Genomic DNA, 24,202 nt, shown 5'->3' on the forward strand with positions numbered 1-24,202 from the left:
GAGAGAGAGAGAAAGAGAGATGGAGAGAGAGAGAGAGAGAGAGAGAGAGAGAGAGAGAGAGATATGGGGATGGCAACTACTTTAGGTTTACATTATTAAAGTAACCAGGAAAACACCTTGGGTTCAATAAATCATAATTTTTTTAGGAACAGAATATTAGAAATGTTCAGGAAGCTGGACTGGAAGACAACTGGCTAAGACATTGTCAGCCTAAAGAATTTTTCTTGGAAGACTCTTGTTTTAACCAGTCAAAGAAAAAAGAAAGGAGAAATGAAACAGCAGCAGCATCCCTTGTTATTACAGCTGACAGTAATGGGTTTCCCCCAAAACTTCAGACTGACAGCTCCATAAGCAAGGTTGCCCCACCACCTGTCACCTCCTTATAATCATGATGGAGGGACCAGGTCCTCCTTTTCTTATTTTCCAGTTTTGTCATTGCAATTAAGGTTTCACTGTTCAACCATCAAGAGTTTCCAAAGTATTCTTGAGGGATGAGGGATGCCTATAAGAAGATGTGTCCTTGTTCTCAAGGGGTTTATAACACCATGAATAATTATGACTTGTCTAAGGAAACTTACAATGGAGATTTATTAAAAGGGCAACCCAGTACAGTGCAACTATGTACATGTTGAGGGGAATCAGCAGATGCGCCATAAATAATACACATATCGAAAAGGGTTTTGATAAAAGGGAGGGGTATGGATTTCTCTGATGAAGCAGAAAACATTATCAGCATGAAAAGAAGAATTTGTTTATGAATGTAAATAAGATACAGTTTTATGTGAGTCCTTATCAAGGCAAAGTGATTTCAGCTCTGCAAATTAGTTTTAAAGTACAGGAGTGGATCTTGGTGATGGTTAATTTCTCACCTGGCCAAGGAAAAGCATATTGCAAGTTAAGGCTTCTACAAGAAGCAAAGAACAAGGATGTTCAGGCTAAATAAAACTTCGGTCTTTGTTAATTATAAGGTCAGAGTCTGATTTTTCTGGAATCAAAAGGCTGAGCAAGCAATTGTAGAGCAAGGACTAGCTGCACAATGGCAGAGATGAATGCAACCTGACATTCCACATGCACTCTGGCGTAGCTTTTGGCTCTCCAGCATCAATGGAAAACACAGCCTCTTATGTTTGCTCCTTAAGATGTGTCTCACTGAACCATCTATAGTCGTTCTCAAATTGGAATACCAAATGACAAGATGTGGTTAGTGACTGCTGTGTAGTATCTTCCCAGACTTTTAAACTTCCAAGTGATTATTTGTGGGAAGGATGCTCAGAGAGAGAAGGAAAAAACAGGAAAAACGCTGTGTTTTTCACTTATGAAATATTAGTAAGCAACCAGAAACAGTACAGGATAACATGCATAACCTTACAAAAAAAGCAAGGGTTTCTTTTGAATTTTCTAATGGGAGAAACAAATAAGAAGATATAAATTCCTCAGTTTATACCAAGAGTTAAAAGAAAATCATTGCCTACTTATTGGTTCATTTTGTAAATTGAGATCAATGAAATTCTCTGAACAACAGCATGAAATCAATCGTAAAAAAGCATATAATTCATGGCCAGTATTGTAAATTATAGTTTGCTTGACAGTAATCGGTGAGGTTTCCATGCACTGGGATGCATTTCCTTGTAACACGTCTGAGGATAATGCCTGTGGATCCATTTCTAATGCATATTAGAGTGATCTGTTTTTCCCTGTCCACAACTCCCTGTGTTTGATCTTATGCAAATGATGCAATCAAGCAAATGGAAAACAAGATGTTGTTGCTAAGGGGCTCTGACAAACAGTGGCCTTATGTTTTCAGGGTTCCCCACCCTCCATTTACTTGACTCACATTTGTGTACATACCTGCAATTGTTTGAATCCATTGATCCACTACATTGCCCTTGAAGGGCCTAATCACATCTGCAGAGACATATTACCAAATCAGTTGCAGTTAACCAGGAGGAGAGAGTTGTCATTATATTCCTCTTCGATTTAAATTTTAAATTGTTAGCTTTGTTTTCAGCTTCACTCCCAAAGAATACCTTAGCCTTGTTTCCCTGTAACCTTCTTTTGCACTTTTTTAAATTAATTATTTTGGGAAAAAAAAAAAAAAAAAACTCCCATTGCATTTGTTCCTTTTCTATACAGCTACTTCTTTCCTCACACCTGATGCCTCCTCCTTTAATTTTTGTTCTAATTTTCCTTTCACTTTGCTAAATGATCTTCTCCCATTTTACCAGGGATTTCTGATGGACTACCTGCGTGTCTTCCTCCACCATGAACCAAATGAGATTCTATCTTTCTCACTTTTTTCTCTCTCTCTCTTCATATTTTGTGATCCAAGGAACACTGGTGATACTTCATCTTCTTATGGAAGTACACTACAAATAATTCACTTCCACATTAATGGTACAAGCGTAATAATAGCTTGGAAGTCAAAAAAGCTATTTAATCAGACTGACCATCTATATACTATTGAGTTTATAGTTTTCAGATTATCAGAATCAAGGAAAATCCCCAATTCCTTATTGTTGCAACAACATAGCAGTCAGTTTCCCAAACCAAAAATGTGGCCTAACAACTCACTTTTTTTGCGTGAATTAACTGAAAAAAACATTAATTCTGCACAGGTCCTGAAAATTTTGTCTTTATGGCAGTGCTCATCCCAAGCAGGATGAGGCACTGGTTGACCATGTAGCATTTATAAAATCAGTCTTTTAGACATATACCCCTGTTTCTATCTCAGAGTATGTTCATTTATGTCTTTATTTCTATAACACAACTTACTCCAAGACTCCCATTCTATTTAGTAGGACTTACAGTTACTTTGAGGTCACCTCCCCTGATTTTATAAATGCATCCAGGTTCTTCTAAGGTTTCTTAGCAATTGGAATTTGGCCATCCATGGTGCCTTCTACCTCTGAGCAAAGGAATGACTATAGAGACAGCCCTTTAGATCCAGTAGATATCCTCATTGCTTCCACATTGCACCTGGGAAACTGAAATCTTGGCAAGGTTTCCTGTGGCCCTGCCTTCCTACAGATGCTGTGCTCGTATCTTTTGCTTGACTGCTGGCCCTGACCTCAGATTCTACCTTGGAGACTGGGGTCAAGACCCCTTCTTCTGAGAAACTGTACACTCCATTCTCCTTTCTATCTTTTTCACAGGAGTCTGAGAAATCTGAAATGTGATGTGGAAGACTACTCAGTTCCTGTTTCTCTCAAGCATTATATCTGAAGGAGTTTTCAGTCCTCTCTCTTTCTCTATTCCCTCAGTGGTGCTATCCAGAGATTTTTTTTTCTTGCTGTGTCTGCCTCATGACCAGTTACATTCTGTTTTGTAGTTAATTACAATCTTATGGTTAAATTTTGAGTTTATAATTTAATTCAGGGTAAGTTAGATAAGAAATGAATGAGAGAGAGAGGATCAAAGGCAAGAAAGGGAAGAAGGAAAAAGAATAGGTTAATATGGCTACCATATTGATCTCAGTTCCTATGGCACATCTAGGAAGTATTATAGGAGTTCAGAGGGGGAAGCTATACTCCAGTTTAAGACACACTAGGTTCCTCGAGATAATTGGCCAAACCATGACAGGGGGAAGAAAAAAGACTAGTGCAATAAAGAGATAAACAAGGGAATAAGACAGTTACTGCTGCATAGTCCCAAGAGCCCAGTTCAAATTGGCAAACCTAAAATTACACTAGACTCTTTAAAAACATTCAGTGATGTCTTTCAGACACTTCTTAGTGGTATGAGAGGTATTAGTCATGTAAGATGGTGACTATAGGAATCAAGATAGCAGTCATAGGCGAGGGCTAGGGAGATGAAGAACTGTAGAGCCCAGAGAGTATGGCTTTGTAGTGGGTCATCAAATAGCACAACAAGTAAAAACACAACTGTAGCAAATATTCTTGGAATTAGAAGGTACTAAGAGACTGGCATTGTGTGGTGGTAAAGGAATGATGGCAAGTCATCAACGTGACTAGTAGGAAATGACCAATTTCTGGCTACAGAGTAGATTTTAAATATAGAATATTGAAAATAGTTCCAAAGATGATCAAGTAGTGGGTGTAGTTATGCTCAATGTTGGATAAATGAAGTAGAGGTGAAGGACATTGCATTTGAGGAAGTTAAAGCGAAGCCAGATTCGGAGATGAGTCATTACTGAGGATATTGGAGTTGCCAAGAAAAGGATTATGATTGAAAAGAGACCTGAGCCAATGTTGAAGTCACTGAGGAAAGGATCAGTGTGACTTCGGAGGTGTAATAGGGCATGCGTTAAGTAGACTTGGGCATATATTTCAAAACTGAATTGATATTGATAAACTATGCCTTTTTTGTCCATTTATGTTATTCAAGTTTATCATACATTTGAAAAATAAATGTAACCATCCTCCAAACTAAATTATCTATATGCCCTAACTCCAAAACAGTGAACATTTTGGTCACCTTATATCTACTGGTTTTATATGAATAACTAGAATTTGATAGTTATGTTTTGGAGTTCAGATAGGTATAATTTTATCTTCTTATTTTTTTAACAGTGAATCTCCTTTATTTTTTAATTGCAGACCCATCCAGTGATGCTAGGGAGACAGTTGTACTCATTAGAGTCTTAAAGATTTTTAGACATTCTTCAGCATTACTATATTTATGAGGAAAAAAATGCAATCTGAATAAGGACCATCAAGGTCTCTCTCTGGTCTTGCCCATTCATTTATTCAACAAGTAAAAACTATTCTAATCACTCGTCATGTCAATCCTGGAGAAAATGTGGTGACTATGAGAGAAAAATAAATATCTCGATGTAGTCCAAAATATTCCATTCTCATGGGGAGGATAAAAAGTCAATAAATAAATGACAAAGCAGTTTCTGACTTGTTTTGGTAATTACAATAAGGAATGAGACAAGATCATATATCAGAGAGAACCTAGGGACAATGGTGTCTTTGTTGTTTAACTTTCAAGGAAGACTACTCAGAGGGGAGTCAGCATTAAGGATAAGGAAAAAATCATCCAAGCACAAAGGAGAAAATCAATTTCAGTTGGAAGAAGTTGGACCTGCAAGGGCCTGGAAGTGTAAATTTGTGATGTAGAAGAACAGAAATATGCCTAGTATTTGGAGGAAATGAGAAGTGGGCAGGTGGTTAGTCAAATAGGATCTCATTGACTTATTAAATTTCATTCCAAGAGCAATAAGAGGCCATTACACAGTGTTACTCCAGAGAATCAAAAGGTCACTCTTGGTTGATGGTCTTTCTTTCTTCTTTACTTCTTCTTAAAGTAGTAAGAAAATACTCCTGACCCTATCTATCCATCTACTAGCATTGGTGCCCACATAGTCTGTGTTCCTTCGTAAATTTGTGAATTACCTTTGTTCCTACTTTGTGTGACCCCTACTTTGGGGCATATTCAATTCTTTCACATATTTAAAACCAAACTTCTAACAATTCTCTTCTTCCATCCATTAACAAATTATTTTCTATCAGATTATTCCCTCAAGCATGCAATATACTTTTCCTCTAATTTAATTTTTTTTCATTATTTTTACCTATTGCTTTATTTTTCTGCTTTTCCCTGAAACAAAACTTCTGAAGAAACTGTCTATATTCTTGTCTCTAATTCATCTTCTCCTATTCCATCATAAACCCACTTGAGCCCAGTTTGAATGCCCAAAAATCTATTGTAATTTCAGTTGTGTAATCATCACTGGCTGCCATTTTGCTAAATACAGTGGTCAATTAGTAGTCATCCTCCTCTGATTTGAAGTATAATTCTTACAAATTTGCTCCATTTGTCCTTGATTGACTTTTGGGCTTTTCTGATGGTAACCCAGGATATGAGTTCCTGTACCTCTTCTCTTTTCTAACTACACTCACTCAACTTGTATTCTCAAGCACTTTAAAAATCATCTATAGGATGGTTGCTTCCCAGATTGTATATCAAGATAGGATTTCTTCCTGTGGTTCTCAGCTTGTTTGCAAATTGCCAAACTGACAATAGACTTAGTTGTTTAACATCTCAAACTTGTCCTGTCAAAAATATGAATTCTTTATTTTCTCTTGCATATTCTTCCTCAACTAAATTAATGAGCATTTAATCCTCTTTGCTTAGACTAGAAACCTTGGCATCAACTCTACTCTTCTCTCATAGCTTACTTATAAGACACGGGAAAGCCCTGATAGCTTTTCCTTTAAAACATATCCAGAATCCAACCATCTTACTTGAGTAATATAAGCCTCCACTTACTTAGTATCACAATTGTCTCTCTAGAGAGAAATATTCTTACATTTTCTCTCAGTAAAGTCTATATAGCACCTAGCAGCCAGGATGATACTCATGAAGTCCATACCCCACTATGTGACATCTCTATTCAAAATCCATTGTGGCTTCCTAAGTAGAATCCTTCATATTAAAACCCCAAATTCTTACAAAGACTGACAAAGCCCATGTGATCCCTCATTAGCTCTCTGACATCATGTCTTACTTCTTTCTGGCTCATTTCCTCTCCTCTAGCCACATTGGTCTCTTTGCTATTCCTCAAGCATGCCAGGTGAGCTCCTCCTTCCAAGCTTTGGCCCTGCTTGTTCCCTCTCCTGGAATGTTTCTCCCTACCCCAGAATTCCAGCTACTCTACCCTCACCCCTTTAAGGTCTTTGCTGAAAATTTCACCTTTGCAATGAGACCTCCATTGACTATTGCCTATTAAAATCACCCCAGTACCCCTAATTCTTTTTATTCTGCTCCAAGTTTTTCATAGCATGTTTTATATTAAACAGCACTAACATTCTTAAACCCTGTTACACATTCAGTTTAAAGCCTGGATATCACTTAAAATGTAGCCTCTTTCTCATCCATGACCTATACAATAATCTAGGGATAAACCTAAATGATAAAAAAAAGAGATTTTGATGTAATTTTCTAATTTTCAGTTTCAATTCTGTCTCACCAGTCATGCCAGCCCTCTCAACCAAATGTGACCCTTCTAAGCATGCTCATTTTCTTATCCTGTTTTTCTCTCAGTCCCAGTTATCATAGAATTGGATGTTTCCTAATCCATGAGGAAACCATCTTGTCGCAGTAGAATCCAGGTTCCAAAATTGCTACAGAAAACTACTCCCATCTATTCAGATATCCTGGATGAATTTAGGATTTAGATGATCAAGGTTACTTTCAAAGCATGAAGTTTATAGTATGAAGAAGAGCAGGGCATTCAGTGATACGGAGGTACCAAAGTGGTGATGCTAGGATGCATTTTGACTTACCAGCTAGAGATAACTAAATTCTAGTTGTGCAGCTATCAGGCCTTCTTTGAATGAGGTGACTTCTTCATCACCTACAAATTGGGTAGCCAAGTCCCTGCCTCAATAAACTAGAATGTAAGAAAGACAGAAAAGTTACCCCACTCCAAGGAGTTCACTGGCCAAAGAACTCCATAGCATCCAATCTCAGTGACAGTTAACCAGAATAATCTGATATGTCTGGGAGATATCCCACAACCACAAAATTCCTGCAAATCAGGGGAAGAAAATGAAAAGAACAGAGTAATAGCAGATCTACTGTGTTACCATATAACCACATTATAATCTTGGCCAAGATTGGGTCAGAGTTGTTCTTTGCATGAAGTTTTTCCACAGCAAATAATAGTTTACACTCTTGGTTTCATCTGAATCCACTGCTTCATGATTTTTAACTTTGTAAACCTCATAAGATGCTGGCCTAAATGAAGGCACTCCAGTTCTGTTTCACTCCTGTGCACACAGTGCAGCTGTTATTGCCATCTGTCAGCAGTCGCTGGCATTGCCACAGTGCTTCACCACCAACTTTAGTGTCCTTGCAATGTATCTTCTCTTCACATTGGTTGAAATTGTCCCTTGTCAAGTTGGCACCATTGGGTATGTGTACTGCAGAATTTGCAAAGAAAACAAGATCTAATCAAAAGCACTAGGAGTCTCTTCTTGGTGACCACTTCTCCCCCCACCCCCACCCCAATTTAACTCTATTGGCTGTAAAGTTACTGTTTTGCCTTTTTTTTTTCTGGTGACCTAAATGTTTAGCCAATTGATTGTACTTTGCATGAAAATCAAAGTGTTCTTTTCCTAGTTTACTTTTGCTATCAGTGCAATGCAAAATCTATTTGCCTGAATTAGGCTGAATTTCATTAATCTTTTAAACATGAAATTGCAATGGTTCAAGGTTAATGAGATTTGAGACTATGTGTTACTTAAATTGTGACTAACATATTTCAAAACTATTCTAGAAAATAATGATAACTTTAGTACAATGTGAAAGTATAAGTGGTGTTTAAACCCTGGTAAACTTGACTGTGCTTGGGTTGTATTATTGAGTACCTTTATAAGTAAAATGTTCATAGTACTTTAGAATTGAATTAGGAAATGACAAATTAGTTTATACTAATGCAAGGAATTTGGTATCCATTCTAAAGATAGACAGGAATAAAAAGTACTATGGAACTTCGGGGAAAAGAGAGATTATTTCTGGCTAGTGTACTATCCTCCTTTTAGTGGTCATCTTTCATAACAAGTTCAACTGTATATAGATCATCACATTCATTCTTTCATATTGATTCAAACACATGCATTTGAACTCTAAAGTGTGCAGTCACTGTATTACATACTGAAGATGCAAAGTAAATATGGCTCTATTCTTTCTCTAAAGATGTAGAGTACACCTGATCAGAGAGTCATGGAAACACATAATGACACAGTGTTGTAAGTGTCATGCTAAAGATATGTACAGAGCACTATGAGGGTCAGAGGAGGATAACTGCTCCATTCTATACCAGGGTAACAGAAGGAAGTATTAGAGCATCGCAAAAAAGAAACAGAGATTTGCATGGAAACGGACAATATGAAGGTCAAATAATAGTTGTCCAGATAGATAGCAAGGAATCTGGCAAACAATTACAAATTTAAAGTCATTGTTATGGGCTACATATTTGCATTTCCAAAGTATCCTATATTGTCTTCAAATATGCTTTAAAATAATTTAATTATATCATTTATAACACAGTCGTTGAACAAAGTCTTAACTCAGAAAATGACTTACCTGGTCATAGATTTTGAAGAAAACAGTCAAGTTGTTAAAATGAAAATTCAAACCAGGAGTTTGAGTGACACTTGTCTACCTAAATATGAAAATAGTACATTTAAGGGATAAAACACCCTGTATTATATTACTATTGATTTTTATGGATACAGATTCTTATTTTAAGCTTTATTTTAACAGTTCTCAGAGGTAGGAATGTTGAGGAGGAGTGAAATCTCCTGGATAAAAAGTACAATAGTAAATAAATTCTCCTTTCTCTTCTTCCCCTAGATTTAGGGGTATTTACACCCCACCAGTTTCTACTGAGTGCATGCACATACATGGGATGTACAAACAGTTCCCGGGTCACATTGTATACCGCAGAGCTGCCACCAGAATATGTGGATCCCCCAATTCTGACTCCCCTGGATTCTAGAACTATATATGTACAGTAAGTAGAAATGTGTCTGTCACACACTGGTTCATGCAAGAATCCCAGTGAGTTCAATCAGGGGAAGGGCTTGTGACATAAAATTAATTTTATTGTGATTAAATGCATAGGAATGATTAGATCAGTGGTTCTGGGAACCTTTGATTATCACTTGCCAACTTAATTTCCATTTTGTCTTTAAGCAATCAGACTGAACCACATACGTACACAGATTCTGTGCAAACTTCAATAAAGAAAAAACTGACCACTTACATGTCTACCATCAGCTTTGTATATGTGGAACATTATTTGTAAGGATTTGAAATTGTAAAGCATATGTAGTTATTTTTCTTCTGAATATGAAGTAGAACCTTCTTATTTCCTTATTCCTTTGAAGTTGGGGTCAGAATGGAAATTTCACATACAAACATGTTCAGATTCTGATATTAGTCATTATTATACATTTCCTAATCCATAAGGTATAAAGCGTATTGTAGTGTTGAGCTAAAATCTAATAGCCCTGTCTTACCACAAATTAAATCTTGTTGACTTTTATTTCTTAACTCTGAATGAAAAGTGTAGACAATAAATTAGGACATTTATTCAAACTGAAAAGCATTAAGATTCATATCACATTGTCCTGTGTCTCAACTCTCAGACTGGCTTTCAGTTGCTCTTAGGTCAAGCCACATTACTTGCCCCAAAAGACTTTCTACTACTCTGGGTATTTCTCAAATGAACTATTTCCTGTCCATTCTGCAACTTGCCCTTCTCAATTTCCTTGACATATTGTGATCCTCATCTGGAATATCCCTTGCTTTGCCTTCAACCTATCCAAATCCAATCCCTCTATTGAGTATAAAATAGTGCACAATCATAGACAGTGTTGTTCCCTCATCCAAGGAGTCCTTCCTGATTACTTTAGCACCCCCCTCCCCCCACCATCTTCAATTCTCTGTATTCTATAATTACATGTTAATGCTAAGTTAAATTGCTGGAATTTTCAGGAAAATTATGTTATTTTCCTGAAATAAGGATTTATGAGAGAATGTTTCTCTCCCATATGTTATAAATTGTCAGATATTCTATTTCTCCCAATTTTTTGTTCTTTGGCTTAAATTCAAAATTAATACCCACTCATACCTTATTTGTTTTTTTTCACATTATTAGCTATTTAAAATTGTTACTAACCAGAGGGCAAGGACTACACCATGTTTTCTTTATGCCACTTGGTATAGGCATTTAATAATTACTGTGGTATTTTTGGAAATGAATCATTTTTAAGCTTTTTTTTTTTTTAACAGTGGCACAAATCCAAGCTCACCTGTGTCCTCTGAAAATCCTGCACATGTCAGTTTTGACTTGACTGAGTGATGATAATAATATATATATTTTCCATTTCCAGGTGGAAACAACCAAGGAAACTAAATGGAATTCTAGAACGCTACATATTATATATTTCGAATCACAGACATGATTTTGCAATTTGGAATGTTGTCTATAACAGTACTGAACTTTTCCAGGATCACACGCTACAACACGTTTTCCCTGGCAATAAGTATCTCATCAAACTGGGAGTAAGTTCACTTTAATTCTATCATTTTCTCTGTTCTATCCCTTTCTTTCTTTCCCTCCCTTTATTCCATCTTTTCTCCCTTCCTCACTTAAAACAAAAAATGCAAAACACCAAAATGTTACATATTGATATTTGTGCTGAAAACTTGCCTCTCAACCTAAATGTGAATTCTGTTGATCTAATATTTGATTATTCATAATTTGAAAAATGAGAGAATAAACAAATTTAATCAGTAGATTTTCCCCAAATATAATTTTGGTTTATCAGAATTATTCTTTAAATTATTTTTAGAACATTGTAATTATTGAGAGCTTTACCAAAAAATGCTTAGATTAACAAGGATAATTTTCTGTGGTGCTTGTATTTAGTTAAAAAACAATGGACACTATGAAAATTTAGATCTTATATTTTTAAATGAAGATTAAATGACCCCCAAATAGTCTTGATTGTTTTTATACTGAAGTTTTTGTTATACTTTGATCCTGGAAGAAAAGTCACTTAATAAAACTCCAGAATCAACATAGTTTAGAAATTTCTTTAGATAGACAATAACATTTTTAATGCAAAATAGCCCTTTTATATAAAGGTCTTTTAAAAGACCTTGATATTACCACGGAATTTATACTCAGTATTTCCTTTTGTATTTTTGATGAAATATAATCTTTTTTAAGTTTAATAGCACATCTGAAAATAACTGAATATAAACATGAGATTGTCCCTATTTGTTTTAAACACACTCTTCATTTTATAGCAATACCTATATAAGGATATTTGCTTTGATAAATGCCATAGAAAATATTCTGCTCTTGATTATGAATAAATTTACATTTATGTAGACACTGTGTATGCATTCATTTTACTTAACATGCTCTTGAATGCTCTAAATATTATACCACGAGAAAATAAACTACATTCAACTATTGCTAACTCTCTGACTTGACACCACAAAACAAGGGCAATCAGACAATGTTAAAAATCCCATTCAAAGCTGACTCCATGTGCCTAGGTATTCGGCACAGTACATGGGTCTATGAAACCACACTTTTGATTACTTGCAATTGTATTATTCAGCAAGAAGTATATTGACTTGATTTTTAAAAGCTAGCAGGGAAGTTCACAATATTCAAAATCATTGTAATATCAATCTCAAGTAAACTCTGAATTGCTTGGGAACAAACAAAATTAAACAGGAATTATTGTGGTTTGGGATTTTATCGGAAGGAGGCAAATGATGTCTTGAAAAATAAATACCACTAACTTAGGAACCCGCTCCCCTGAATTAAAATTCATATTTTGCCACTACTGAGTAACCTAAGGCAAATTTATTTAACCACATTGAGTTTCACTTTCTTCAAGTCTAAAATTAGGATATTGAACTAAATGATTTTAATGTCTTTCTGAGCCCTAAAATTCCAAGATGCTAAAATAGCAACCCTAAACAGTATTCTTTGGACTCAGTATCTGTCAGCCTTGACTAATGTTGATGTGAGAAGTCATAAAGATGTGGAGGTCCTTATCCTAATACTTGCTGGGAAATAAACTTGCTCACATTATTTTCAATTTCACTGTATTTATTAGGGCAGAAAATACTCTAATGTGTTTTCAGGAAGTATTCAACTAAAAGGTTTTTTACTTAACTCTGTTAAGCAATAAATTAAATGAACCAGAACATTTTAGGTTCATCTTGGTTAATTGAGGGATTATTGTATATTTCACAGTTTCAGTGTAATATCCAGCTCTCAAGGTCATTAGATTGGTAGAAAGAGATCAGGTTCTCCGCAAAGTGGAGTTGTCTTTATAGATTGTCTTAGCATGTTGACTAAGTGCTTGCAAACAAAACATCCAGAGAGCAAAGCCTTTAAACAGCTTGTGGGATACAGGAAGATTCATGGGGATTTGAACCACTGTGATTTACTTCATGCTTAGAGCAGAAATGTTACTTCATGTGGCTTCATTTAATTTTTGCTTTTGACTGGATAATAAACTTCAGAAACACAGAGATGGCCTCTTTCAAACATTTATGTGCAGTTCAAAACACAGTACTTGGTGGAAATTGGAAGTGCAACAAACTATTCTTGAATGAAATGAATGACCAACCAATACAATTATTTCATAAATAATCTGAGACTTTTAGTATAATTAAATAATTTTCTGGGAGATATCAGAGTTAGGGATTGTGTGGTTCCAAAGCATATGATCTTTCCACTGCAAGAAATAGTAAATTGACTTGCTGCATTCAACAAAGGGTATTTTGAAGTATGGTAGCTCCTAATAAAGAGAATAAATTAGCATTTAAATAAAGAAACTATTAATACAATCACATCTCAAAAATGCTAGTTTTGGATCTTCCTAATAGTCATAATTTCAAAAATAATTGATAATAATTTCATTAGTCATGTTTTTCTTTATATCAAAATTGAATTTCTAGTCTGTTTAGTTAGTACTCCATGACTTTGTGAATTTTGTTTTCAAACTGCTATCATTGAATAAAAGCAAAGACAATAGTTTGGAATGTCTTATTTCAATGGCTCACAGGCTTTCAAAGACCTTGCCATTTCATAGAGGCATCATTAATTAGTGCCACTACTTGTTTAATCTGTCCAAACCAGAATTTTATTCAGCATTCACCCTCATTGAATGGTGTGGCCTCTGGTATAGGTAGGTCAAACAAGAAACCCATTGTTGCAATCTCATGCAGATGACATTAGATTAGACCAAAAAGAAACAATTTGAAGAATAGGCCCTCTTAGTGCACAAAGAATGCAGGCAAAACCAGAATAACCAACACTGAGGGCAACTTTTTAATACATTACTTATGTATTTCAGCAGTCTTTTTATGCATAGTTTCATTAACCAGAAAAATATATCATGAATTCCTTAGATTCTTGAGGGGCTTCTCTAACAAGTTAAAAGTTTATAGATCTCGGATGATGCAATCCAAAGAAAAGGATGTTTTCATTGTCTTCGAAAATACCACATAATTCTCAAAATAAGTTCAATTTCTTCCACATTCTGTTTTAAGAAATATAAAACTATATATCACATACTACATTATGTCTTTAAGGACAGTTAGCAAGGGAAACTTTTTAGGACATAAATAAGAAAAAATAGTGACAAATAGCTATCATAATTAAATCTCAGTGTGTGATCTGCTTAGCAATAAGTACTGCAACATTTTTTTTTTTTTTTGCTCCTAACATAATAATCAGGAAAATGTAAGTGGGATGGATTTTCTTTATATATAGACTGGTAAAAAATGCTCTTTAGACAATTTTACTTTTGATAACTTACTTATATCATATGGCCTCTTCTCCTGCCATATTTTTGATAGACTTTTAGCATATTTGTGTGTATATATGTTTAAGTGTTTCCCATTTTAATTTTCAGTTAGCTAATTTTTGGACTAACACTGGCATGTCCTAAAGTTTTGGATCACCTTTTGCCCATGTAGTCAACTGAGTCCTCTTTATTTATAAAGATTTCATTCTCAGGAGGAATATGTTTTTATTTCCTTATGAACATATGCATACCTCATAACTGAGAATTAGAAGAAACCCACAGAGGTAAAGATAGCCCTCAATCTTAATGTAATTTCATGTCCAGGTTGCAATTTCACCCATCTGAAACTTTCTTATGCTGATGAGAAATTATTCTAAAGACATGAGCTAATGCTCTATTCTTACCTCAGGAAGTCAGCATGCTCTTCAGGTTGGTTGGCCATGAATTGTTATTTGTACTTATAATGAAAACTCTGCAACAATTACAAAAACTTAGTGAGCAGTAATATACTACAAAACAGAAAATATCTAAAAATTGACAGTCTCCTCCTATCTTTAGGGAAAAGAATATTGACTGTTTAGGTTTCAGAAAATCATTCCTGCAATATCTAACTGAAAAGTAGCAGATATGCTGGAAGAAATAAAAAGTTACTAATTTTCTTATGTTAATATTATTTATCTTTCATGAAAATAGACTAAATAACTGTGCTTCTCATATCTTCTATAATTTTGCTTCACTTCCTTATTGATTTTGGTAAAATTTAATGCTTTGTGAAACATTTTTTAAATTTTATTGTGTAAATTGTAGTTGTAGCTTGAAGAGATACTGAACAAAAATATAGTTTTGAAATATCATTGGTATGTAAAGATAAAAACCTTAATATTTTCTAGCAAATATAGTCTGGAAAAACCCTGTATATATGTCTCAACTTCCTGAAGAAATGCTCATACAGTAAGTTTAAGGGCTATTGACCATTTATTATGAAAAAGCACCTGAAGAAATGCTCATACGGTAAGTTTAAGAGTTATTCACCATTTACTATAAAAAGGCACACAGAAGTTCTGAGTGTTTTCAAAATTCATGTCACTGCTTCTGTTATTCATGGTACTTGATTAAGGAGAAGGGCTCTCTGTAGTTAAGTTTTCATTGTTGTCACCAAAATACTTGATAAGAACCATTTAGTGGAGGAAAAGTTTAATTTAGGGCTCACATTTCAGAGGTTCAGTCCACAGTTGACTGACTCCATTGCTGTGGTCCTGAGGTGAAGCAGAACATCATGGTGGAAGGGTGTGGTGGAGGGAAACTGATCAGTTTATGTCAGCGAGGAAGCAGAGAAAGAGATCACAATGTCAGGAACTATATATAAACCAAGGTCATGCCCCAGTGATCTGCTTCTTCCTGCCATGCCCTACCTGCCTATAGTTACCACCCACTTAGTCCATTTCATTAGGATGGACTGATTAGGTCACAATTCTTAATCTAAACATTCCTGCATTAACACAGGAGCTTTGGGGGATACCTCATATCTAAACTATAACAGGTTCTGTGATTATGTTAAATTTGTCAGTTTAATGATAAATTTCATGTTTCAATGAAGCCTATCTCCTCTGATACATAAGTAGATTATTTGTCCCTCTAAGTCACTAAACATTCACTCAACAGTATTCCAGATTGAAAAGGATTGTTTTATTTAATTTTACATATCAAAATATAAATGTATTGGTCATGTTATAGTAAATAAAAAGCAATTATACTTGCTGTACATCTTTTTTTCCCCTCCAAAATAGTTATCTTATCCCAAAATGGGCTTCAGTCTCTAGTGCTTTTCTCATGTGGTTCAATACCCATGTGCATGTGTGAGTGTGTAAGCATGTTTACTTTGTTCTGGAAATCTTTGTGCAAGGCTAACTTTGGCAGGGCTATTTACCCAGTCCGTATATGTCCTTGATCTCCAGGCTCTGACTTAGGAGAGTTCTTACCTCACACATTCTGGATAAATTTCTACATATCAGAGATTGCTGTCTTATGCCCTAAAAATGCAAACTAATTAAATGTCAGACTTCAGCATTGAAACAAATTCATTTTGAGGAGAGAAGGGAGCATCATTTAACAAAATTTAAAACTTCAATTATGAATTTTCTTTTTTCATAAACTTTGGGGACCCAGAGTGATGTATACTTTTTCACATCTCTGTTTAGGTTTGCACGGGTGGTGGATGCACATTGAGTGAGGCCAGTGAGACCATCACTGAGGAAACCATCCCAGAGGGTGTGCCACCTCCCAGAGCCCACTCCTATTCACCGGACTCCTTTAACATCTCCTGGACTGGGCCTGAATATCCGAATGGTAAGTGAACTCTTTTAGCCTCAAGTTAAAAAGATGATTAGCAAAGGTAAATTAATATTCTAAATGGCAGCTTATATGTGGTGCTTAATTTTTAATGATCATTTTAGCACATAAAATTCCTGAGATAGTATCCTTGTCTGTAGTTGGGGAGATTGTGGTTTTTAGGTTAACACAATTTTGGTGGCTCAAAAGTGCTCCCTTTTGATAGTTCTTGTGTACTGCATCTTATTGTCTAACATGCTCCAGGAGAGGTGAAGAGAACAAATGAGGATTCCCAAAGACTGCGGCTTTGAGAGTGACATTGTATTTTCAATGACTTTCAGTTTTTAACAGCCATTACTTCTTCCTGGAGAAGTAGAGAGGTGGAAAGTTCATGTACATATTGTATTTCAAAATGCTTTTGATTTAATAAGTTTATCTTAAAAGAGGCCACTTGGAACTGTATTCTTTAATATACTATTTATAAATATTTCAACATGCAGTTTTTAAACAATGCATACATTAAACATACATACATTTATACCTATTTATCTTAGAGAAGATTGTGTGTATTTTTATGTGATCTATATGTCCTTGTATAGTTTGGAGAATTAAGCTAGCCAGTTAAATTTCTTTAAAACAAAACACAGAATAAAGAAATTTTAATAGCTTTTGGTAGAAATTACTTTATTCGGTTATTAGAAGTATCTTTAAGATTCACATAATGTAGTGCAATTGTTTCTCACTGATAGAAGCTTATGGGATATCAAATTCCATTCCTGCTTAAGACAAATATCAAGAAGAATTAATATCATAGAAATTCTTCTAAGTTACTCATTACTAAAAATTGAAATGGCCTCTTTCAGCATAGTCAAAAGGAAGGAAAGGAAAAAAATGTCATTTTATTAGTTTGTCTTATGTTTACTATGATATTAATTATTTCAGCCATCTCATTTTAATTAAACTTTTGGCAAATGCAGTAGATATATTTGAGGTGGTGGAGAGAATTCCAATAATTAGAGTGAGTAATTATCTCTGCTATTGAAGTTATTCCTGTACTAGTACAAATTTCCTAATAAAAAAATAAATGGATGTCTATTTGATACTATATTAAGCATTCAAAAAATCTTGTCACAGGGCTGGGTTTGTGGCTCAGTGGTACAGTGCTTGCCTAGTACATGTGAGGCACTGAGTTCAATCCTCAGAACCCACAAAAATAAATAAATAAAGTAAAAGTAATATGTCCATCTATAACTAAAATTATTACCAAAAAAAATTGTCACACTTCTCATACCACAAAGCAATCTAGTCTTCAGGTTGCAATGAAAATGTTAATGATTTATTCTGATTGGACCACTGCTAAATGCTGTTACATGATTTGCATAGTAGAACTCTCCCCTTTACTCCATTGGTAGCTGCAAATGAAACTATAGTTGTACTCAGAATTTTCGGTTGTCTAGGGAAATACTTTCCATATTTCAAAAATCTTTTCTTATTATGCTTTGTACATTTTCAAAGCACTTTTAAATATATTCAATGAGCAAGAAGAATTGGGGAGCTTTGGGAGATATTTGTTAACATTATCATGGTATTTTAAAGACTTGTGTTTAATAATAGCAGAATTTTCAGAATTTTTATTGTGGGACAATTGTTAGAAACTTAAAAGAGAATTTATTTTCAATCAAAAAAAAGAAGAAGGTGATGATGATGATGATGAAACTACTTCTTTCTTTCCACTACTCTTTTTACTTTTCCCACAACTACCAGTGTTTAATTTCTACTGTGGATTGTGGGTAATCTGATTGTTGGAAAACATCTTGTCCCTTTGTGTTTTCAAATGCTTTCCAGCAAATACCTGAGAAACAAAGTCCATGTTTTGCAGTCTGGCATTCAGGTAACGCCAAGTTGTGACTCAACCTAAATTTTTAGCACAGCTTCCCTTTTAGCTACCCTGGAATATTTAGAGCTTAACGTAAAATTGAAAGACAGGGGTGTGGAGTCAAATAGGCCTAGAATCAAAAATCATTGCAGATTTAAGATAACTGTTACTTTGACAGACTTACTAAATTCCTCAAAATCCAGTTTCCTCAATTATAAAATAAATTCCTCAAATTCCAGTTTCCTCAATTATAAAATTTGAATCAACAATCCTGATCCTCCCCAGATCTTTACCTATAGAAAGTCAACTAATTCTTCCAGTTTAATCATAGGCCTCTTGTTCTACGAAATCATTCTATTCTTCCTTGAGTTTAAGTTAACTTTCGACTTCCCTTGACCATGTAATCTGTTTCTGTTCCTTTATAATAGCATTTAATTCATTCAGCCTGGGCTTAAAGTTATTTGGGTACATGTCTAACATGCCCACCAGATGATAAGGACCATGAATCATTCATTTTTCTCCCTTCACAGAGCCTCAAATTCTATTGCACCTTATAGAGTTGCCCAATATTTAGTTTACTTAATTGTTTCTTGTGCAAATTGCCTTTGGAGGGCATATATACTGCAAAGTTCTCATTCTTGAATGATACCAAGAGAGATGGTAGAAGGACTTACAGGCCAATTCCTGAAATAAATTTGTTTGAAATATATTTGATCCTGAAATACATTTGCTTAGCTGTTTGGTATCTGAGAATGGGGTTTTCTTTGAGAATTTTGGATCTTGTATTTGACTCAAGCATTTTTAATATTCTTTGCCAGAGTATTCCCAGATCAAACTTCATGGAATCAGGCCCATATTACAATATATGCTACATTATGGTTGTTTTCTAATTTCCGAATATGCTGCAGGAGAGTAATACAATTGAACAATAAGGTGAGCTTCACCTTCATGAGACTAAAGAAGACCCTTCAAGTTATCTTGCATAGAAACTTTGGTGGCATTCTTGACTTCACACATGCTCATTCATGTCTTCTCTCACTACTACAAGTCTGCAACCACACTCCTCTAAAGCAGGCTACTAATATGGCTTACCCAGATAACTTCAGGAACCTCCTCATGCTCTGCAAAAACCTGAAATTGTTTATTCAAAATATATTTTGATGAACTATTAGTTGTCAATATTTTTATATATAGAAGATACCAAAATGAATTTACCTAATCTTTAATCTCTATGGTAACTGAGTCTCTCAAAAGGAAATATCCATGTAAACCACTGTGTTAATCAACTTTTCATTACTGTAACACATACCTGAGATAAATCAACTTAAAAAATCAAAAGTTTTAATTTTGCTCACTATTTTAGAAGTTTCAGTTCATGATCACTTCTTGGCTTTATTACTTTTGGCTTGTGGTAGCACAGTACATCATGGTGGAGTATATAGTGGGAAAGATTTCTTTACCTGATGGCTTTGTGCAAAAGAAAGAAAGGAAAAGGACCAGGGTCCCACAGTCCCTTCAAGGGTATGACCTTGCTGCCCTAAAAACTCCCACCTAGATGAAATATAAGGACCCATGTTTGAAAGGTTTCACCACCTCCCTATAGCACCAAGCCTTTAACAAATGGGTCTTTGGGGGACATTACTAATCCAAACTATAGCAATAGATAATCACAAGGTAGTAAGTACATGAGGTGCAAAATGTACCAAGAACAGCTCCCTGAGGAGATCTACAGGATGTGGGAGTGTCACCTTCTCCATCTTCATGAAGGTATAACAGGTCCATAGACACACATGCATTTAGCATGTAATCATCTGTAACAGGTGTTGCTTGCTTGGTTTTAACCACTCAGGCTCCAGAATCTTAACTCCTTTAGTCAGATATGTGTCTAAATTAAATTTTAAACTATTATTTTAGTTGTAGAGAAACACAATATCTTTATTTTATTTATGTATTTTTATGCGGTATTCAGGATTGAACATAGTGCCTTACATGTGCTAGGCAAGTGCTGTATCACTGAGCTACAACCCCAAACCCTAAATGAATATCTTTTTCACTAGGACTTTGTAAACATGGAAAAAAAGATTTGTCAAGGAAAATTAAACCCATTTCCTATCATGAGAACTATGTATATTTCTGTATTTGCCTAAGTGACAAAATACAAAAGTTGTACAAGTGTTCTGGCATAAATGTGTATTTATTGCCCAGGAAGCAATTGATAATCTTTTTGCCAGCATGGCTTAGAAAACAGTCTCTACTTTTTCACAACTGATTCTCATCTAAGTGATTAACTCCCATTCATTAACATCTAGGCATAATCCTTACCCAGGGTTCTAAGAAAATGGATTGTTCCCTGGTAACTTTAGCTCTTCTTTTTTCTGTCAACCTGGTCCTGCCCCATAGCACCCATACTGAGATGGTATGTGCACAGAGAATTTTTCCCTTATTACTCTATTTTGTTCATTAATGTATCAGCCACTCCAAGAATAGTGCCTATCACACAATAGATGCTCAATTTAAAAGCTGTCAACTTCGTCTATCCAAAAAAATTTTAAATAGCAATTTCAGGGGAGGATGTGGAAAAATTGGAACCCTCATGAACTGTGGATGGGAATGCTAAATGGTGAATATGCTAATTGGCATAGGATCCAGCAACCCCACTTCTTAGAAGTTATGAAAAGCATCATAAACAGGATCTTGAAGAGGTGTTTGTAAACTTATGTTTACTGTACATATTATTCATAACAGTCAAGATGTGGCAACACAAATGACTATAAACAGATGAATACATAAACAAACTGTGGTCCATACATTCAATGGAATATTACTTAACCATTAAATGAAGGAAATTCTGTCATATAAAACAGCATAGATAAAACATGAGGACATTATGATAAGTGAAATAAGCAGTCACAAAAAGACAAAGAGTGCATGAATCCAATTAATGTGAGCTATCTACAGTATCCAAACACATAGAAACAGAAAATAGAATTACAGTCACCAGGTATTGTGTGAAAGGGGGAAATGGAGAGTTGCTATTCAGTGGATGTGGAATTTCAGCTTTCCAAGATGAAAATTTCTAGAGATGGGTTGCTCAGAGTGCCCATGCAGATAACTTCATTGTACACTTAGAGTTGGTTAAGATGGCAAATTGTGATATGTGCATTTTCACCATTATAAAAGAACATAATATCGATAAAAGTCAATAAGCTTTTAAACTGGAAAAAAAGATTAAGGATTATCTTAATTTAAAATAATAAAGATTATTGATAAATAATCAAATAAAGATACATACATAAAATATGTATTTATTAAGCAAGGGTAAGATCACACTATTTATTCTGTTGTGTAACTTACATTTTTCTCTGCTAATGAGATAAAAAAAATATCCTTGCATGACAGTTAAAACTAACTTGACCTCATTCTTTAGAAAAGTAGTATAGAATCCCACAGAATAAAACCTCAGCCTAGATGACTCATCACTTATTGATGGACATCTACATTTCCATATTTTGCTCTTACAAATAATGCAACTTGCTATTAATTGCCTTACTCTGCCTTGGACCATCTTTAAGCGTGAAATCATTATCACTTGATTCACACCTAAGGCTTTGCTTGCCTTCAGATATGTCCTGCTTAATTCTAGTCCCTTGCTTCACATACCTGCAAAAATGATGGTGTGACACTCCAGGTCTGTGTTTCTGTAATCAGAGTCCTTTGTACTCCTGTTCCCTCTGGCAAAGGTGTCCTTTATAAACTGTGATCTCAGGCAGGATGTTAAAAACTCTAAGAGAACTACTTTTAGGTCCAAGGTATATAGGAACCCTTTGTTATGGAAGACCTTGCTTGACTCTTCCTTTGTAATGCTATTAGCCACCAAGTGAAGTTGCACAAGGGATTGCTCTCTAATAAATTAGTGACCTGTATTTTGTGGATTACAGATGTATAATTAGAATTACACTTTTGAGAGCATCCAAATTATCATAAGCCATATTACCTTTTAGAAGCTTTCTTTTTAAAATCTTGAAATGTGTCATTTCCTCACATTTGGACTTTATCTTGCAAAAACAGCATAGCTATCTGACTATATCACACTAATCCCTTATTATCTAGAAAAACACTATAAATACCACTACTAGGAAACATTTTCAACTAATTTGAATGTTTTTCTATTTTTATTTTTATTTATTTATTTTATTTTTATATGGGGATTAAACCCAGGGCTTTGAACTAAGCTACATGCCCAGATCTTTTTATTTTTTATTTTGAAATAGGAATTTAATACGTTGTTTAGGACTTCCCTAAGTAGCTGAGGCTAACCTCAAACTTTTGATTCTCCTGCCTCACTCTCCTGAGTTTCTAGGATTAAAGGCATGTGCCACTGTGCCTGGCTATATTTAAAAATACTAGCTTTAAAATTCTTATTCTTTTCCAATAGTTGTATGTTCTTTATCTTTACCTAAGAAGATATGCCTAATAATAGTTTCTGTGTTGGACTGTTGCTGAGAGCCACGGCCGAGTCTGTATGGCCCCGTCTGTATGGCCCCTGGCATTTTGCCAACAGTATTGATTGACAGGCGAGGCATTACTATCCGCCTCTGCCGCAACTTTTGAGTTCTCGCACTATTTTGGAGGTCTAGTGGGGATTTCCGGGGATTCCCCGAGAGTTCCCATTGGTTGGGGAAGTGCAGGAGGAGGGATTTCCGGGAGAGATATTTCCGGCTGGTTTTTCCTGGACAAGCCTCGTGGTTTGGGGGAGGATTCCCCGGGAGCTGTGTGAAGTGTTTTCCTGCAGTTTAAAAATAAAGTTTGTTCCTGCTTCAGTGGCTGGTGATTTGTGCCCAGCCAGACTGCGGCAGACTGTGAGCTATATGAAGGCAGGAATTACATGTGCCTCAACTACTATAGTCCCAGCCCTTGGCAGGATGCCAGTAACCGAGTATGTGGGTTTTAAATAGCTATTGAGTGAATTAATGTTTACTGATGATAAGGACAATAATAAAATTGTAATTGTGTTGATGGGAGAAGCATATGCATATGCAATCATATAATATACGTAAATGCACATCTAGATCACATCTTATAATTATGTAATCTGAATGGGGTGATTTCACAGGCAGTGAAGAGGAAGGAATCTCTCCCTTTTGGCCTACTAAATGCTTAAAGCACAAACTTAGAGTCCTGTCCTTTTGCTCAAGTTTTCTTCAGCCTGGCAAGCTATAGTCATTCTACAGAGATGACACACAGAGCTCTGTGTTTGGCGTGCTTCAGTGTGAAGAGACATGGATGCTATGATCAGGATTTGTTAATTAAAATGTGTACATTGAGGGAGGAGCTTGAGAACTTGGCACCCATTGGACAAGGGTAACAGGTTCATCTTGAGAAATGAAGGTTGCTTAAGAAGGTTATGGAAATATTTTCCTAATCTAGCCATTTGCCTTTGTCTAACTTTGTGAGCATGTATATATAGTCAATGTAATAAGATAGTGGCAATCATGTCAATACAAGTAGAAAACTTTTAGGAGGTTGATACTTTTTTGTAGATTTATATATAGTGCCCTGAAGACAATAGAACATTGTTAGAAGAACAGTTAGTTCAGGTTTTTGAACATATACATTATTTCAGGAATGGTTAGTAGAAAAACTGACTAATGTAGATTTTTTACACAGAGTGTATATAGTT

The 24,202-nt window shown here is 35.2% G+C and overlaps 1 protein-coding gene across 1 annotated transcript in view; it reads left to right on the forward strand.

The window, feature by feature from the left end:
* Positions 1-24,202, forward strand: part of Ush2a (usherin) — a 740,698-nt gene that overhangs the window by 386,426 nt on the left and 330,070 nt on the right. Inside the window, exons 33-35 of the mRNA XM_015483330.2 lie at positions 9,325-9,484; positions 10,869-11,040; positions 16,517-16,664. Of these exons, the coding sequence (XP_015338816.1) occupies positions 9,325-9,484; positions 10,869-11,040; positions 16,517-16,664 (480 nt within the window). The remainder of the gene's footprint in view (positions 1-9,324; positions 9,485-10,868; positions 11,041-16,516; positions 16,665-24,202) is intronic.

The sequence above is a fragment of the Marmota marmota genome, unplaced genomic scaffold (genome assembly GCF_001458135.2).
Source record: "Marmota marmota marmota unplaced genomic scaffold, marMar, whole genome shotgun sequence".
NCBI lineage: Eukaryota > Metazoa > Chordata > Mammalia > Rodentia > Sciuridae > Marmota > Marmota marmota.